We start from the raw sequence: 20071 nt of genomic DNA on the forward strand, positions 1-20071 counted from the left end.
ACAATATTTTATAGAATTTGTCTTATTTTTTATTAAGGGGTTACATATAAAAGGTAATCCTAAAAACAGGTTTTCAAATATATTGCGTGATAAAATTTCTAGATTTATTATTCTATGTATTTGTACACACACATTACAAAAATTAAAATAAAAATAATAATTTTTTTAAACTCTAACTAGATGTAACACCTTTATAATAAACACCTAGTTTTATTCGCTAACTCTCAACGCTATAACATGAACGCGCCGAGCTTACGCTTCATTGCATATTATTAAATATGAAACGTTAAGTTTATCGATTTAACGCAGATCTTGTCATAGCTTCATTATTTGGATAATTTTATACAGATTTGACAATTTTGAAATTGATTTATTAACAATGCAATATACTTGTTCATAACGCTATACAATTCCATTCATACTTACATGCGTATAAATATATGTATATAATATAAATTTGTCCGATTTGTCTACATAATAGCCACGTGTGTCACACTGTCACTGCAACTCAATGTCAGTACTGTGGTCAGTGTCACTACGCCATGATTACGTAGTGAAGCGTTGCTGTTGTCAGTTTGAATTATGCGCCACTGGTAAAAAGTTGCTGGTCAACTAGTTAAAAGCTGGAATGTACAAACGTTATAATAAAACATATGTATGTAAAACACTGTATGGCTTATAGGAGAAAACTTTTTACATAAATGTATGTATGTACATTTATGTGTATTTGTAGGCGAAGCGGCATACATTAAAGCCAAATAATAATGTCAGTCGATATATTTGTAACAATGCCTATCAAAAACACAAATACTTCGATAGCTGTTTGCATGATTTGCTTATTTATATACAGTTTTGAACATATAAATAGCACAAATGCGATCCAAATGTAGCTGTAAATCAACAGAACACTAAAAATGTAGCAGAACTGCTTGTTACCGTTATATAACATATTATCCGTTATATATCATATTATCGTTAACATATCGCCGCGCAAAATTATCGTTTCGGTTAGGTTAGGTCAAGAGGTAGATCTCGGCCAGTGCAGAAAGTCTTAGAGAGATCCGACTGTCCTTTGTGGCACCCAAATACTTCTAACGGATCGCCAAGACCCTTATGAATCGACAAAGCGCATGCATCATTATACTCTCGCAACAAAGTTGCTAAGAGAGTATTATAGTTTTATTCACATAACGGTTGTTTGCAACACCCAAAACTAAACGAGTTAGATATAGGCTTATATATACCAAAGTGATCAGGGCGACGAGGCGAGTCAAAATCCGAATGTCTGTCTGTCCTTCCGTCTGTGCAAGCTGTAACTTGAGTAAAAATTAAGATATCTTGATGAAACTTGGCAAACTTGTTTCTTGGCACCATAGGAAGGTTGTTTTCGAAGATGGGCAAAATCGGCAACTCCACTGCCACCCCCACAAAATGGCGATAACCGAAAAAACATAAAGTGTCATAATTAAGCCATAAATAAAGCTATGGAAATAAAATTTGGTACAAAGGATCGCACTATGAAGGGGCATATTTGGATGCAATTTTTTTGGGGAAGTGGGCGTGGCTCCGCCCCCAAATAGATTTTTTGTATATATCTCACAAATCAATAAAGCTATAAAAACCAAACTTTCTGCAGTCGTTTCATTTAGCCACTTCTTAATACAGTCCAAAAATTAAAGAAATCGGATAATAACCACGCTCACCTCCCATACAAAGGTTAGGTTGCAAATTACTAAAAGTCCATTAACTCACTAAGGAAAAACGTCAGAAACATTAAATTTTACAAAAGATATAGCAGAAAGAAGCTGCACTCAGATTTTTTTACAAAATGGAAAATGGGTGTGGCATCGCTCACTTATGGGTCAAAAACTACAAGGAACTACTCGACAGATTTCAATGAAATTCGGTATATAATATTTTCTTGACACCCTGATAACACGGATGAAAAATGGGCGAAATCGGTTCACAACCATGCCTGCTTCCAATACAACTCAATTTTTAATTCCATCTCATTCCTTCATTTTATAATACATACATAAGGAACCAATGAAGAGAGCGAAATAAAAGTTTACACAAATACAGTATTTGATCCTGGCATCACTTGTGAAAAAATTTTTGAAATCGGACTATAACTTTTCAATGCCCCGGATATCGAATATGAAGAACTCAGTGCCTTATGGTAAGTTTTCACCGAAAATATCGGCAAATCTCTCAGATATCTTAATTTAATTCAGAGTAAATCTTTTTCTTCTAATAGTGTGCCTCTGTATCAGAAATGGTTAAAATCAGGTCATAACTTCCCCTAGCTCTCATATAGCTAATTACAGGATTTTCAAAAATACGATTGGTTAATAGCTTATAAATCGGGTAATATATGAAATATCTTAGCCAAATAAAATGAGCATATAATCTTAGATATAATGAATGTTGGTGATGAAAATGAGTTTAATCGGTTCAGCAATTAACTCAGCCTATATACCATATATGATGATTTTCGTTTTTCTATTGGACTTTATGCCGAATATATGGGTCAAATTGTGTGTTATCTTAATAAAACTATAGCAATAAATTGCGAGAGTATAAAAGGTTCGGTTGCACCCGAACTTAGCTTTTCCTTACTTGTTATTATAAAGTTTTTAAGTCGGCTAATGTTTTCCAACCTCAGCCTGGTAAAAGCTGCACATTGTAGAACGAGTGCTTGGCTGATTCTTCTTCGTTTGGCAAGGCACATATTAGGTTATTGGATTGGTCCTCAATACAAGAGAAAATTTAAGGAATGATGTGAAGACAAATCAATCACCATCAATTTGCAAAATGACACATTGACCTAAGCAACAAAAAAATGGTGCAACATCTTGTGGTCAGATGGATTCAAAATTTCTATGTTTGTTTGGAAGAGGTACTTGATGATGTCTAAGAAAACACCCCAAAACCAAATTAAATCCAGACCATTACATAAAGTGAGTTAAACATGATGGGACAACCAAATTGGACCGAAACGCTTTTCCTACTACGAAGTCACTGGATCAAGAATATCATGGAAGTACCAGTTTATCTCAAAATTTTGAAATAATTCATACTTCCTTGTGCCACCGATGAAATGCGATTGGTTTGGCTCTTCGAACTAGCTAATGAACAGAAGCATACAAGAAAAATGATAAATAATTGGTACGCTATTATATCTTTTCGATATTATATCTTTTTTAATCTCATCGTTAAATTTGTACGTTTTTAAGTTTTGAAAGAATTATTTTGAGAAAGACAATTCTGTTACTCTTTCATTATTTTTTTAGCATTCACATAATATGAATTTTATGTGTATAATATTATTTTTTTCATAAGGTAATTAATTAAGGACGATAAAAATAGATTCGAGATTTACATTATTTTTTCTCCATTATCCATGAAGTGAATTTGCACTTATTTTTACTCGAGACTAGACACTGTCTAAAAAACTATTATATTTTTTTTAAATTTTACACTATACATATTGTAACACTTTGCCTGAATTTTTAATGCACGGTTCCGCACAAAAATTGCGCATCCTTACTTACTGTTGCTGCTTTAGTAAATCTATGAAAGTAGCAACTGCGAATGCTGGCAATGACAACAAACACATTTCGCCACAAAGACAACAGTTATAAGATTAACTCATTGACAACACTAACAGTAAACAACACTACAACAACATCAATGATATAATAAGATTTAGTGAGGTAATGCGCCAAAATAAATATCCGCAGGATATGAAACACCTTAGGCAACATCAAACGATTAGCGTCAACAACAAAGATTTGTTCAAAGTATTTTCCGCTTTGCTGGTTGAATGAACAACTATGTATGTATGTATAATGCGCAGTATGTGTAGATTTACATATATAAAACATATGTATATGTATGATATATTTCACATGCGCTATAAACCAAAATCTTAGTTGGTTAGTTATTGTATAATATTTGGTATGAATTCCTCGCGCTGTGTCAATTTTATTGCAAAGTGTATTTGATAAAAATCAAATATCGTACAAGCATTTATTTATAGTCTTTGTATGGTAAATAATACTAATTAAAGTTGTGTTATGCAACAGCAAACAATCTCAAATACAATAAGTAAATAACCACAGCTACCCCCGCTGTAAACTGAACATATAATTAAATACAATAGATTTACCACATTACATCCGCGCACTACAGAAATCCGAAATACATACTTCCGCGAGCGTGCAGTTGTGCCGTCATTCCAAAAATCGTTCACTAAACGCGAGGTCTTTGCCGCTTTCTACTATTGAAGTTATATGTGCATATTGAAACGCCTAAAAATCTTTTAAACTGAGTAAGTTAACTGTAACGTTCCATGAGTTTTTTTCAGCGAATACCGTTTACCTTCTCTAACCGTCGTAATGTCTGTTGCGAAGACAATGCGTGAAAAAAATCCGTGCTTGCATTGGCATGTTTATGAATTGCATCACGTATGCGTACAAAATTAGTACAAATTAAGTAAAAGTAAGAGCGTAATGTCAAAAGTTAACAATGACAATACATGCAGTGTGCATTTAGGCGGAAACACCATTGTTTTCATTCACGATGCTTTCAACAATCACTCACGTTCCACCAAAGTTTGGCTGGCTGTCCTAGCCTGCGCGCATGTATGTACAGTTGTGTTCACAAAAATATAAATGGCCATTTAGATATGGAAAAAACGACTGAGTTTCTTTCTATAAAAAAGTTGTTATTAGTGCAAATTTTTCTAAAAATATATCATGTGATAAATATCTCTCCACAAGTTTTTGTTGGGGTTCAAGTCGGGCTGGGCTAGCCGTTCTCTTCCGTCAATATTATTGTCTTTAAAAATGTCCTTAGTATCCTTCCAGTCATTTGCCTTCGTTAAAGATAAAAAATAATAAAATTAATATAACAATAATAAAATAATAAAAAAAGTGTAGAGAAAACATATAAAATTGAAACTAATCGATAATTAAATTACTTATTAAAATCAAAGGTCTGGTGCTATCATTTTAAAGCTGAAGAATTTGTGGGCAGGCTATGTAAGTAGACAAAACCTATTTTTTTTTCATAATGCTGCATAACCAAATCTATTACTATACTTGAGCTGCTACACAATGCCTTGAATAATATTTATTATCCACCCACCATTGTATGAGTAGCAGCTCCATACCACTATTTAAGGTCCTTCATCCATTACGGCGTTAACAGTGTACTGTATCGCTTTAAAGCTGTTCTTTTGGCACAGTTTGTAGATAGCATATTGCTGGCCACATTTCCCATTAAAAAGTCCCACTTTACATTTATTATTCATGAAGAACTTCCTCATTTTAACTTAGACCATTTCATGTAACCACATTATTTCTCTACTCATATTATGAGGTCGCCCAAAATCTTCTGAGCGCTTATATTCGGGTGCCTTCTTAATAATTCAAGCATTTTTCGGCCAGTTTTGTTCGGGTTTCTATCGTTTCAAGCGAAATAAGTTAAGTTTGTTTCATAGTTTTAGGCAAGAATGATAGAGGACAAGCTTACGACAGGCGTTTACAGTTAGCTTTTTTGGGTTTTGAGTTCCTGTTGAGTGACAACTTTCACGACCCCGAACACGCGAGCAACCAACAAAAAAGTTGGCAAAATGGCGAACTTTTTGTAACAAAACATATAATTTTAATTATAAATATACATGATTATATTGGATCATTTTATAAATGAGAGATTTTAAGAATTATGTTCATTGTGATATTTTATCTGCACATTATTCAATTTGGTTCACTATGTATCACATTTCCGTTTTCCATTTGACAATTCTTCTGTTGCCCATTCCCATTCGTGGGTCGTGAACGCTTCAGTCTGTCGTAATCTTGTCTTCTATCATTCTTGGTTTTAGGCAACTTGACACTACTTTCGTGAAACACCAATCATTTTTGGTCGATCTTTATTGGTTTTATTTATATTTTTAATGGTTTTTGATCAATTTATAGTTCCTTCGGGCTAGAACTTCGAACACCCTAATATGTTATATAAATTAAATTTTTTTGAACACAATTTTAGATAAAATTTCTTTAACAAATAGAACAGGGTTTCGAATTAAAGTATGCGACAACTTGCACTGATATTAATGTGATCAGAGTTGTACATATATACAGTTATGGTCAGGGATTTAGAGCACTTGGTACTAGTGAAACACAATGCTTAGTAACGTCACCTTCAAAAAATAAAAGAATCTTAAAAAGTAAATTAATTAAAATGAACACAGTTTCTTATTGGAACCATATTTTATATGGTTAATAATTTGGGTAATAACCGTTATTTTTATACTCTCGCAACAAATGTTGCTAAAGAGAGTATTATAGTTTTGTTCACATAACGGTTGTTTGTAACACCCAAAACTAAACGAGTTAGATATAGGGTTATATATACCAAAGTGATCAATGTGAAGAGTGGAGTTCAAATCCGAATGTCTGTCTGTCCGTCCGTCCGTCTGTGCAAGCTGTAACTTGAGTAAAAATTAAGATATCTTGATGAAACTTGGCACACTTATTTCTTGGCACCATAGGAAGGTTGCTTTCGAAAATGAGCAAAATCGGACCACTGCCACGCCCACAAAATGGTGAAAACCGAAAACACATAAGGTGCCATAACTAAGCCATAAATAAAGCTATGGAAATAAAATTTGGTATGTAGGATCGCACTATGAAGGAACATATTTGGATGTAATTTTTTTGGGGAAGTGGGCGTGGCCCTGCCCCCTACTAAGTTTTTTGTACATATCTCGCAAGCCAATAGAGCTATATAAACCAAACTTTCTGCAGTCGTTTTTTTAGCCACGTCCTAATGCAGTCCAAAAATGAAAGAAATCGGATCATAACCACGCCCACCTCCCATACAAAAGTTAGGTTGAAAATTATTAAAAGTGGGTTAACTCATTAACGAAAAACGTCAGAAACACTAAATTTCACATAAGAAATGGCAGATAGAAGCTGCACTCAGATTTTTTTACAAAATAGAAATGGGCGTGCCATCGCCCACTTATGGGTCAAAAACCATGTCTCAGGAACTACTCGACCGATTTCAATGAAACTTGGTTTGTTGTTGTGAACATATTCCAAATCGCTTCACAACCACGCCTATTTCCTATATACCAGAACTTTGAAGACAATCTGAATCGTTTTCTTTACAATATATAAAGTAAGCACTAGTGAAGATATCGGTGCAGAACTTTGCACAAATACTATGTTAATAGTGTGGCAGCCCCATTCTAAAGATCGCCGAAATCGGACCATAGGTTTTTAAGGCCCCATATATCGAACACGAGAACCTCGGTGCTTCTAACCTAATATTATGGTTTCCAACTTTCAATGGACTTTATATAATATATATGACGAATATGAGGGTCAAATTGTGTATTACATAATATAAATAAAGTCAAATAAATAAATTGCGAGAGTATAAAATGTTCGGTTACACCCGAACTTAGCCCTTCCTTACTTGTTAATAATCGTTTCACATTTGGTTAACAAGCTTTTTATTAACTTTGGGCATCTTGGTTCAAGGGTATATAATTTCCGATTTCCTGTATTTTGTGTCAAAGCACAACGGAATTTTTAAATTTTCTTTGCCTATCGTGTACTTCGACATCATTCCACCAGTTCTCAGTGGGATTTAGATCAGAACATTGCGCTTGTCAAACGATAAGCGGATTTTTTCTTGTGAATCTAGTATGTCAACACATTCACTGTATGCTTGGGATCGTTATGGGTCATACAGATTAAGTTTACAACAAAGGAATATGGCTCCATCGTATACCTTAATGTATAAAGGTATGATAAATTAGTACTTTTCAATTCATATCATATCCTGGTTTTCCTGGCTTTTGAATCATGACAATTTCGGCAACTTTCCAATAAGTTGGCACGTACATATATAAGATCAAAAGACACATGAATAATGTTGGTATTTTTTACTAACAAAACCAATTGAAAATAAATGAATGGAAATGATAACGGTTTCTGGGTTTTAAATTAAAGTGATGTGAGTCATGATCTACTAATAAAAAAAGGTCTAAATCCTTGTCCATAGCTGTATATATGTACATACATATAAATATATATATTTGTATTCAATCCAACTCCCGCAAATACAGCAGTTATGCATGTACTTCGTTTTATAAACGTAAATACATACATTTACTCATTATAATGTTAAATACAATGTCGTTTTCTTCACGAAACACTTTTGTTATTTGTTTTAACAATTTTGATTTTTTTGTCGCTGCACATATAAGCAAGCAATCGCCTTACGCTCATTTTTGCTGCGCGAACCTGTCACTCAAACGCATAAATTGCGCGTCGACAAATTTTAATACGCTTATGACATTTATTTATGTTTTGCAGCCCTTATTAGTAAATATTTCTAATGAACTTTCATTGTGCTGCCAGTGTATAAACAAGTGTTTCTGAAATGATTTATTTGGATAAGTTTAATGTTTGGCATTACACTTATTTAGTCTACTCTAACGAGAGCAGCATAGTAAGTGAATATAATACTTCGTTTTTATTTACTATAATTTAGGTAATCCAAATTCTCAAATGGGGATTATGGAAAATTAATAAATTTACACTTTATTGCACTTGATTTTATTGCTATGAAGTCAAACCTAGAGAAATACATACATATGTATGTACGGGGATGTTTTATTTATACATAATCATAACTAAACAGCATGTAATTGGTACTTTTTTTTTTTTTGATAGTCAGAATCAATTTCTCTTACCCACGGTGCTTGGTTAGCTTAGCTTAGGTAAAAAGGCTAAGATCGCTTGGACTGCATTGGAAGCTGATCATTTGCTTAGCTAAAAAGCATTACCAGTAGTGGTTAAAGACCCTCACGTTTCCACAAATGTCAGCCAATTCGTTGGGTTCGACGAAGGTATGCCTACCAAATTACTTTAACCTTACACCCACATTATGTATCTATAATAGCCTGAGTTCAGTCGCCTTCAGGCTACCGTAGTCCGAAAAATATATTAAGAGAGGCTACTGGAGAATATGACAGGCCACTGCTAGCCAGTCGCCTTTTTTTCATATTATCTATTACTATCAACCCTTATTATAGTATCCAAATATGTCAAAAGCAGGCTACTGATCAAGACCAGTTTCTTCATTATAGATTGTAGTTTTGTACTGCTCTATATAATATATTCAGATGGTGAAGAAATTGTAAATACAAATAAAAAATGTATTTACATTAATATATGATTTTATGAGTTGCTTTTTAAATATTATTTACAAAATGCAAAACTATGGAATGGCTTTGAAGACGAAATAAACAGATTCTGGTCACCACATAGGACTGGAAAAGAATAACAGAAGCTGATATTTTAATAATACTATATTTTTGAGCAATTTCTAAAATTTCATTTACATCAGAGGTTTAGATAGATATTAATATACAGATGTTGCAGTTCTTTTTTAGGTGCTGAAATGTGCACATGTGTTCCATCCATACATATGATCACATCAGGAAATTCTGTTTGATTGCTTATTATTTATTATTATGGTTGTATTTTGCTCTTATACACTTATGCTAAATTTTATATGTTTTCGGAATATTTTCTGTTGCATAAATGTGGTCACTTCTTTAAGAATCGCTGACATTGTATTTGAGTTGTGAAATTCCGAAGTCCTTGACCTTTCTGATAGCTACCTTCAGTAAAGAATCGTAGGGCTGCTCAAATCTTCAGAACTGGAGAGACAGCAGTTGATCGGTTGATGGATTTAAAATGTGGCCAACAAGTATGAAAATGCTTTGTTTGATCTATTTGAAAATATACAAAATATAGTAAACATAGCAAATAACAACATTTGAATCTTTAGCGTACATCATAAGTGAAATTTCCAAAGGACTGGAACGATCTCTAATTAGCCGTCGAATTAATGCGACATTCAAGCTTTCTTCCCGACTCATGAAAAATAATTAATAATTACTCATTATAGTTCTTTTTTGTGTTTTCTTTCAAATAAAATATTTCTGTTCGCGTATTTGTATTGTTAACTGCACAAATTGTTACTCACATTTTAACAGTGCTGCCAACTACTTACGAAATAATTGTAAAAATGTTATTTGCATATTCTTGGCAAATTGATTGATTCATATTGGACTGTATCAGTCAGCACTCAAACAGCAATGATTACGTCGGGTGAAAATTACTAATAACAAGTAAGGAAGGGCTAAGTTCGGGTGTAACCGAACATTTTATACTCTCGCAATTTATTTTTTTAACTTAATTAATATTATATACTAGCTTTTTACCCGCGGCTTCGCCCGCAGTGGAGTCATTAAATAAGTATGACAGATAAAGGGTATAATAATAGAAATGAGTCAATATGATAACTACATTTGATTGTTTGGCTGAAATCAACAATTTTTAAAAATTACTACAGACAGAAGTTTCAACACTTTGCAACAACAAATGTTAAAATATATCCGAGGTATCCGGTATCCGAGGTATTATAACACTATTTCCCTTACCGACACCTGTTAATATAGTAGCACCAAGTATGTTTTGTCCCAATTTTGTTATCCGAAGCTTTGTTCCATTACATAGCCGAGGAGCATCTAGATTTCGCATAAGCATTACTGGTACATTTAGTTTCAATTGAAGTTTATGTGACGGTACACCCGATAGTTCAAGTGAATTTAAAAACTCCACAGGATATGAAGTACTTAGTTCCGTATCCATAATTATATCCATTGACAAATATTCCTTCATTTCTCGCGGAACCTCGTTTAAAATGTCAGTGTTGATCCTATTAACGATTTCATTTATTGGTGCTAATATTGCTCTTGCACACAACCACTGATCACTACACAAATTTTGTTGTAATTCCGGAAAAACATTAGCAATGAGATCCACATCACTTTCTACTAAATTACAAAATTCTCTTGACAGTGATATGTAGCCTTCAGCGTCAACGTCTAAACAACCATCACCAATTTTCAACAACATTTCTGCGTAAAGTCCTGAATCCACGTCATTATGAAGATGCACCCTCATATTCGTTTTCAGGCGGAGTTTTTCAACTGTCGACCATAAGCTTGACGATTTAATGCACGCTTGAATTTCATCTGCTGGTGTCCCCCTCTGAATCACTGGGAGGGTTTGACGGAAATCACCAGAAAATAAAACTACCATGCCTCCCATTATATCTGTACTATCTCGCAAATCCTGGAGGGTCCGGTTTAAAGCTTCTATAGCCTTCTTGTGAGACATTGTACTTTCATCCCACACTAAAAGCTTGCATTCTCGCAGCATTCTACCTCGTGAACTATTTTTACTAAAATTACAGATGGGCGAATCTTCCTGTGCCAAATTCAATGGTAATTTTAAAACGGAATGTGCCGTACGACCGCCGTTTAATAGCGTCGCGGCAATACCGGACGAAGCTACGGCAACTGCTATTTTTTTGTCTTTTCTGACGGACATTAATAATAAGTTAAGTAAAAACGTTTTTCCAGTTCCTCCTGGTGCATCGAGAAAGAAGAGTCCACCACTACCGGAATCTATTTTACGTAAAACTTGATGGAAAACATGATTTTGCTCGGGAAGTAATTGAGGTACTAATTCTCTTACTTGATGTTGCAGTGCTATGAAATCATAATCTAGCTCTCGTGTAATTTCATTATCAAAATCATCCATACTGTCTCGTCGAGGGCTCGACATTCCTTATTCTTTTATTTTTTTTCCAACCACCGTAACCTCAAAAATTGGAATAGTTTTATACTGCATGTAACGACAGAAGAAAGTTACAATAAATATAGAAAAATTATAAACAGTTGAAACTATATTCAATTGAATTAGATATTTTCGTTACCGCCGGTAATACAATGGGACGGTATTACAGTATTCAGGGTTGAAACTTCATGGCTGTAAAACTTCATTACTGAAGTAGCTAAATTTGACGATTTTTTGACAAACAATTGTTTTATCTTTCGCAAAATTTTTTTTTTAATATAAAGTACCCTATGTTGCTTCTAGTATCTTCAAGAGTGTATGTACAAAGTTTCATGATGATCGGTTCAGTAGTTTTTGCGTGAAAGCGTAACAAACAAACTTACATTCGCATTTATAATATTAGCAGGGAAGGGATACACAATTTGACCCACATATTCATCATATATATTGTATAAAGTCCATTGAAATTTGGAAACCGTAATATTAGGTTAGAAGCACCGAGGTCTTCATGTTCGATATAAGGGGCCTTGAAAACCTATGGTCCGATTTTGGCGATTTTTAGAATATGGCTGCTACACTATAAACGTAGTATTTGCGCAAAGTCCTGCACCGATATCTTCACTAGTGCTTACTTTATATATTGCAAAGTAAACGATTCAGATCGTCTTCAAAGTTCTGGTATATAGGAAGTAGGCGTGGTTGTGAAGCGATTTGGCCTATTTTCACAACATATCATTGGGATGAAAGGAAACTATTACAAACCGAATTTCATTGAAATCGGTCGAGTAGTTCATGAGATATGGGTTTTGACCCATAAGTGGGCGATGCCACGCCCATTTTCCATTTTGTAAAAAAATCCGAGTGTGGCTTTCATCTGCCATTCCTTATGTGAAATTTAGTGTTTCTGACGTTTTTCGTTCGTGAGTTAACACACTGTTAGTAATTTTCAACCTAACCTTTGTATGGGAGGTGGGCGTGGTTATTATCCGATTTCAACTATTTTCATGGTGTGTGGTGGGGTACGTAAGATAATCGACTGCAGAGAGTTTGGTTTATATAGCTTCATTAGTTTGCGAGATATATACAAATAACCGATTTGGGGGCGGGACCACGCCCACTTCCCCAAAAAAAATTTATTTCCATAGCTTTATTTATGACTTAGTTATGGCACTTTATGTGTTTTCGGTTCTCGCCATTTTGTGGGCGTGGCAGTGGTTCGATTTTGCTCATTTTCGAAAGCAACCTTCCTATGGTGCCAAGAAATAAGTGTGCCAAGTTTCATCAAGATATCTTAATTTTTACTCAAGTTACAGCTTGCATAGACGGACGGACAGACAGACATTCGGATTTGAACTCCACTCTTCACCCTGATCACTTTGGTATATGTAACCCTATATCTAACTCGTTTAGTTTTGGGTGTTACAAACAACCGTTATGTGAACAAAACTATAATACTCTTTTTAGCAACTTTGTTGCGAGAGTATAAAAATCAATTTGAAGAACAACTAACGCTCCACTCAAACAAGTCGGGTAAACAAATAATGTTATATTATTGCAAATGAGGTCAGCTTGACAATACGATCATCGAGCACAAGCCAGTATTGTTGGTTACCACCCTCTAGTACCCTTGGATAATCTTGTAGACGGTATTTAAGTTCAAGCTCAAGTTCCCTTGTGTATCACCTGTACACACCGCTTCCTGGCGGGGTACCACTGCTCCAAGAAGGTTCAGAAAATCCGCAGGGCGCTGAAGACCTCGACACGTTCAACAATAACGCTGACGGAGTACCAGAAAGCGATTCAAATGTTCCTATAGGGTTCGCTAGCTGCATAATCTTTGTACAGGTGAAAACTTATAAGGCTTTGAAACGAGAAGGAGTGTTCATTAAACACCTTCTATTCCGAGATCACGAGTACAATTTTCCTTCTTCATAGAAGGTGTGGCCAAAGACCCCCTTATCACCTGCAATTAGTGTATACCACAAATGAGCTAGGAGGTGGCTCTATTGTGTAGCATATAGGCCGACACCAGTGAGAGTTTTCCGCTATCGCGCTCTAGCCAAGTCCTCGGATCAGCAAGCAAGCTGCATAATGAATTTATTTGCACTAGATTCGAAAGAAATCCCCCACTAAACTCTCCCTGTGGCTGCCGACTGGAAATAGAACAGTGACATCCCGCTTTGTTGCAGTCGGAAGGTTTTTAGCTAAAGCCTGACTTTATATTTGAGTGTTCGTTGTTCCTCAATATCACATCATTCAACGGTGAAGTCTTACTATGGTAGGTGGTACAAAGAAGGGCTGGATAAAGGTGTTACGCGACCCGTACCCTCCGTAATGTGATATCATTACTTGCGTAGCGGAGTTTATGCACAAGCAGACTGCTTTACCCCTACACACGTGGGTCCAAAAAAGAATTCCAACAAACATAGTAAAACAAAAATAACAGGGAAGACCGGCGCTCCGACATAGAAGCCGGAAGGAACTAGTTGTTCCGAAAAAGATCTCGTTGAAAACTCTAAGAAGACCCTTTTCATTGGTCACAAAAGCTATGCTTGGTCTACAATTGCTGCCAAGCTAAGTAGCCAGAGCTTGGCTATAAAGCAGAAAAGCAAAGAAGATGCCAAAAGTGAGGTTGCTGTCAGTGCTTGCGCCAAAGACTGGCCTATTATTAAGTTTGAGCATTCAACAAAAGCGAAGTATGTGAAGAAGCGCCGTGCTGTATAATTAATAAGAAGCATATATATACATATGTAAACATAACTTTATGTACTGGCGTACGATTACATGTATTTGAAATCACTGTATAATCTTTATGTCCTTTATACATTTTCCCGTAAATTTAACACACTGGGAACGGTACACGTGTATTTGTCGAAATTTTATATAGAAAAAACGTAACCAAATGTTTCTTATCACAACTTTACGCTCGAATGAGCTTAGACGTTCTCTTCTTCGCAATTTGCTATTGTGTACGCTTGTGTGTTAGAGTGTATACTCACTCGAATATACAAGCTTTCGTATTGGTTAATAGCCACCACTATTGTATATGCACGTATGAATATGTCTAAAAGGATCCATTAAGGTAAAATCGTTAACAGCCTATTGCCACATACACAGTGAAACAGTAGTTGATTTTATTTATTTAAATTAAAATGAAAATTTTAGGCAAACGACACTTCATTGTGGTTTAAGTAAATATTGATAAGTTTTAAAATGCTGTATGTTTAACAATTGCCAATTTTAAGTTCTTCGATGCACAGTATTCAAATTGACTACCAGAATTTTTTTATATACCTCACGGTTGACGCATCCTTCAATGAAATGAATGCCTTTTAGTCCATTATAAGAAAAACAACCCCAGACCATGCTGCTTACCGGGTGGCGTACTCATACTTTAAGGCATTCTCCACTGTTCTCATCTCGGTACTTTTTGGACACAAACTATATAAATCATTATATTCTTACAGAACTTGATGGTCATCACTCAGATGAAACCGGTTCGGGAGAGGGCGAAAATTCCAATGGCGGTATTTCGAATGTCGGGGCAAATGATGAGGATCAAGCTCGCCTAATACTCAAGCGCAAACTACAGCGGAATCGCACTTCCTTCACAAACGAGCAAATCGATAGTTTGGAAAAAGGTATTTATTTCGCTTCGTAATATGGTAAAGATCAATTACAAATACAAAGTATTCTTTTCATTTATACAACTGTGTGCAGAATTCGAACGCACTCATTATCCGGATGTTTTTGCACGAGAGCGGTTGGCTGGGAAAATTGGTTTACCAGAGGCCCGTATACAGGTATGGTTTTCTAATCGTCGCGCTAAATGGCGACGTGAAGAGAAATTACGTAATCAGCGGCATACCCCTAACTCGGCTGGCGGTGGCTCAACTATATCGGCCACCTCCGTCATAGATAGCCCCAACAGTAGCAGTATGAACGGCAGCGGCGTCACCTCGGTTGTGCCCAGCGGCAGTAAGTATACTAAATAGCAATTCTAGTTGTTTCGAAACTAAATATACTAAACGAGTAAAAAAAGCACGCATGTTTTTCGATTATTTTGGCTATGCTACACCAACAACAGATGCAGCGGCGCTACCAGATGGTGTAATGTCCACACCCCCATTGGCTAATAATTCAGTTTCTTCTACGGCGGCTGCTGCATCAGCACATACTTCTGTGGTGGGCGCTGGCAGCGGTCCTGGTACCCCAGATCATATTGGCGGCGGACAGCAGTCTTCATCTGGCAGCAGCAACGCCAGCGGTACGAGTGTTACAAATTTAGGCGCTGGACATTCCGGTGGACGGAACAGTGTTGGCATGATGGGTCTTAGTCCCGCTGGCAGCACCGGTTGTGCGCCCATTGGGGCAGTACATACATATCACGCGGCGACACATCATACACACCCACACCTAGGTGGTGGCATTGTGCCGTCGATATCGCCTCGGCTTAATATTAATAACGGATTTAGCAGCTCGATGGGAACTATGTACCCGATACATCATCATTCCACGATGGCTATGAGCGAACCATATAGGTAAGTGTTTTTTTTGTAAAAATATATTACTTAAAACCAAAACAATTCATATTGCAAAGCATGTGAATATCCATGACTCACGTAAACCTAAAGGTTACCCAAACCTGCCTAAATTAATTGACATCGAAGTCATCTAACGGGAAACCAGTTGTTTCGGCAATGCCGGACCAAAAGGAAAGAAAGGTTAGATTATGCAAAGAGGGGGCTAGTGTCATGCGGGGACTCTTTGCATGCAGGATATATGTATACTGGGTCAGGTTTACCTCTGGGTAGGTAGGATTTTAATCTTCAACAGTAATCAGAACGAAGTTGCGCGAGGATCACTATAGTTTCGCGAGGCAAGTCGAGGTCGGTGTCTGCAATAGGTGGGGAATTATCTTCAAGTACGCCATTCATGGGGAGGCAGTCGATGAAGGTGTTAATGGCTCCTCTGTGAATGGCGTTTAGTACTTGTCGAATGTCTAACGGTATAGTTCTGTATGTCGTCGACGTCGAGGATTTTAGGAAGGAACTCTTGACGGCTCTTGGTGGCGGCTCGGCTTCTAGCAAATGACTGCAGTTTCTACGAAAACAATTGAAAAATAAACTGTTTGGAGAGCATTTCATAAGCTCCTTCACAGGTAGAATACAGCCCTCATTATGTAGGTGCTCAACCGGAGACATCAAGAGGCAACCTGTGGCTGTTCGGATTCAGGTGTTGTGAAAAGTCTGAAGCTTCCCCAGCTGCGTCCTACTGTACCGTGGGATAAGGCCGTCGTCGGCAGGTACTTTCGTAAATATTGTCATTATTTGCACCTAGACGACCATATAGGGGTTGCGAAGTTTATGGCCGGTAAGTTGCCAACAAAATTTACCCCATGCGCTGACAGCTAGCGACTTAAGGCTCTTGTTGTTGTACCTTGGTGATAAGCGCTGTCAAAAGAGTACATGCTATCCAGCATAACACCCAAAATTTTGCTGTTATTTACAGTCGAAAATTAAGTACCATCGACAGAAATGCTAGGGTCTCCTTCATCCAATTAGTGAATATGGTCGCTGTAGATTTGGTAGAAGAGAATTTTAGGCATCTAGCAATAGAGTAACGAGAAAGTTTTGACATATCTTTGTTGACGTTGTCCCGTTGTTGTCTTAAACTTGAACTATTCCGAAGGACAGCAAGTATTTCAGAGTAGTAACTCAACTCGTGAACTATTTAAAGCTTACACATAATGAAAATATAACTGACGATTATTTTATTTGTATCACTTATTACAGTTCAATGGCGTCCATGTCGTCGTTCACACATCCCTCAATATCCTCGATGCCCGGCTCACCAATGTCTCAGCAACGTGACCTAACCCCGCCTTCACTGTATCAGTGCCATATGTCGCTACGTGCACCCCTACCACCACCGCCGCATCATCACCATGCAGTGGTTGGAGGTTTCGGCATACCCTCGGCAGGCGGTGCACATAGTAGTGGCGGCAGTCTCACAAATCAGCAGTCGGCATGCAGCGGCTATGACACGTCAGTAAGTAGTTATGGTCAAACAGTGGGGCTGCAACCACCACTGCCACCGCCGCCGCTGCCAACACCCGTTTCAAGCAATGTTTCTGCCTTGTCTCAAGTTTCCAGCGACAGCTCGGTGTCTGCCATAAATTGCGGTAGTGGCGCAATCACGACGACGACAAATCTTAATAATACCACCATATTATCGGCACGCAACTCACCTTGCAGTCCACCGACGAGTCATCAGCTAGGCACACCCAACAATGGCAGCGGCAGTGTGGCATCAACTACCACGGACAATTACTCTCAACTGGGATATGGCTACGCAGCAGCAGCCGCCGTTGCATCTGCAGCCGGCAATAATAGTGGAGCTTCCGCGGTCATGGGCACAGGTATATCCTCAGCAAGCGCGCAGAACCAAGCAGGAAAGCAGCAGCAGTTTTTCGCATCATGCTTCTATTCTCCATGGGTTTGAGAGGAATATACAACGTTAGTCAGGCCCAACGCTCAAAGTGGTTTAAAATAGGTATACCAGGATAAATATACATATACGGATGAGTTGTACCAGTACATAACACTCAACCCAAGGTTACTGAGATATATAATAAATTTTTTTAATTCGACTTGTTAATATCTCGCAATTATGAAAAATTTAAAACAAAAAGACTATAGAATACTTTCGACATATTCGAGAGCTTAATACACATATACATATATGTACGTATTATTAGTGAAAATTAATACGATGCTGTTTTATAATTAAAACTCAGCACAGTCGTAGTAATAAATAAAATTATATGGAAAAAGCACATAAACTATCTTCTCATTTCGGATATTGCCTTTTCCACTAGAGGAGTGGGATAGGGACATGGTTGTTAAAAAAATGCAGGAATTAGTATATTCACAGCTAAATCCAAACCAGCGGAACGAGTGGGAGGTGCAGGTGGTGGTGGACATCAAAATCGCCTCCCGACTTCCATATCACTACAGTGTTTTTAAAGCAGAGCTTACTGCAATCAAAGAGGGCCTACTACTAACAAATAAATATATTTATTTTTACAAACAGCCAGGCGGCCTGAAATCACTGGTGCAGGAATGCCTTGAGCTGTTACTACAACTAGGTACCTATTTGATGTTAAACCTGCAATGGGTTCCAGGACACAGCGACATTCCAGGAAACTGTAAAGCGAATGAACTAGCCAGACTAGGTACCATAATACACATAAATTCCAATAAAGCGGGAATATACATGCCACTGGCCACTTGTAGATATCTAAACGACAAATACGTCATAGACATAGCCGAAGCACATGCCGCTTATTGAAATTTAAATGAAACGACTTAAGAACTCTAGTAGGAGTATTAACAGGTCATTGTCTGATTGGTAGGCATGCAAGTGGACTGGGGACATCATACAATGACTATTGCAGAAGCTGCTAAGAAGTAGTTAGAAGAGCACAGACAAAGAAAGACAACAAACGTTCACAATTTTCTTGACGACGTCTCCGAAGTTGCTGTTATAAAACTTGACGAGAATGATGTGCGGCTGGTAGAGTTTCAATTGCCTACTCAGTCTAAAGTATCATCTGTTGGCAAGAGTGATTCTGCGTTTGATTTCAAGGCAGACATTATTTTTGTGTTAATGTCGGTTCCAAGATAGACAAAATTATCAAAAACCTCAAAGTTTTGACTCTCAACAGTGACGTTTGAAAAAAGAAGGGAATGCGCTGACTGTTTCTTTGATGACACGAGATTGTGTAAAAATATAGAGTTAGCCTAATGCTTGATACACTCATTATCTCAAGATAAATTTTCTATCGTGTTTAACAATCTAATAGACAGGCTCATACAAAATCGGACTCGTACTTTCGTTTTGACCTCGAGTAAAAGCGAGCGTGCCTGGAATATAGCAAGAACAGTGTTTCGAATTAAGATTTTGGAGGGCAAACGCACAGAAAATTTTATCAGCGCTAGGATTTCTTCAACGAGTTGCAATGTGGTCGCAAGCCGGTGTGAGCAAAATGAAGAAAATTTTACCATGTTGTATTGGCAGACTGCCGATTAGTGTGCGAGGTAAGCATCTTAAAAGACCATGTAAAGCTGCCAAGCGCAACCGATTCACGAATGATGCCGCTGTTTCATTTGTGAATGTCGACAATAATTTGAGACTAGCGACAGTCGAATACGAGGATTTATCTAGAAATCATAAGTCCATATTTCTTCAAAATTAATGCCGGTGAGACCGCAACCGTCAATGACGACCGTGATAACCGATTATTTGATGCCTGAAATTGAAGCTCGTGT

The 20071-nt window shown here is 37.0% G+C and overlaps 1 protein-coding gene across 6 annotated transcripts in view; it reads left to right on the forward strand.

Annotated features, from left to right (window-relative positions):
- The window catches only part of LOC105219314 (paired box protein Pax-6), a 59058-nt gene extending 40488 nt beyond the window's left edge, over window positions 1-18570 (forward strand). For 5 of the 6 annotated variants that reach the window (XM_029044944.2, XM_054235407.1, XM_054235406.1 and 2 more), the window contains 4 exons: window positions 15206-15379; window positions 15459-15716; window positions 15781-16279; window positions 17534-18570. In XM_029044944.2, coding sequence (XP_028900777.1) covers window positions 15206-15379; window positions 15459-15716; window positions 15781-16279; window positions 17534-18242 — 1640 coding nt within the window. In that variant the 3' untranslated portion in view covers window positions 18243-18570. The remainder of the gene's footprint in view (window positions 1-15205; window positions 15380-15458; window positions 15717-15780; window positions 16280-17533) is intronic. The other variant, XM_029044947.2, reaches the window with a different exon arrangement.
- The last annotated feature ends 1501 nt before the right edge of the window (window positions 18571-20071 follow it).

The sequence above is a fragment of the Zeugodacus cucurbitae genome, chromosome X (genome assembly GCF_028554725.1).
Source record: "Zeugodacus cucurbitae isolate PBARC_wt_2022May chromosome X, idZeuCucr1.2, whole genome shotgun sequence".
NCBI classification, from domain to species: domain Eukaryota; kingdom Metazoa; phylum Arthropoda; class Insecta; order Diptera; family Tephritidae; genus Zeugodacus; species Zeugodacus cucurbitae.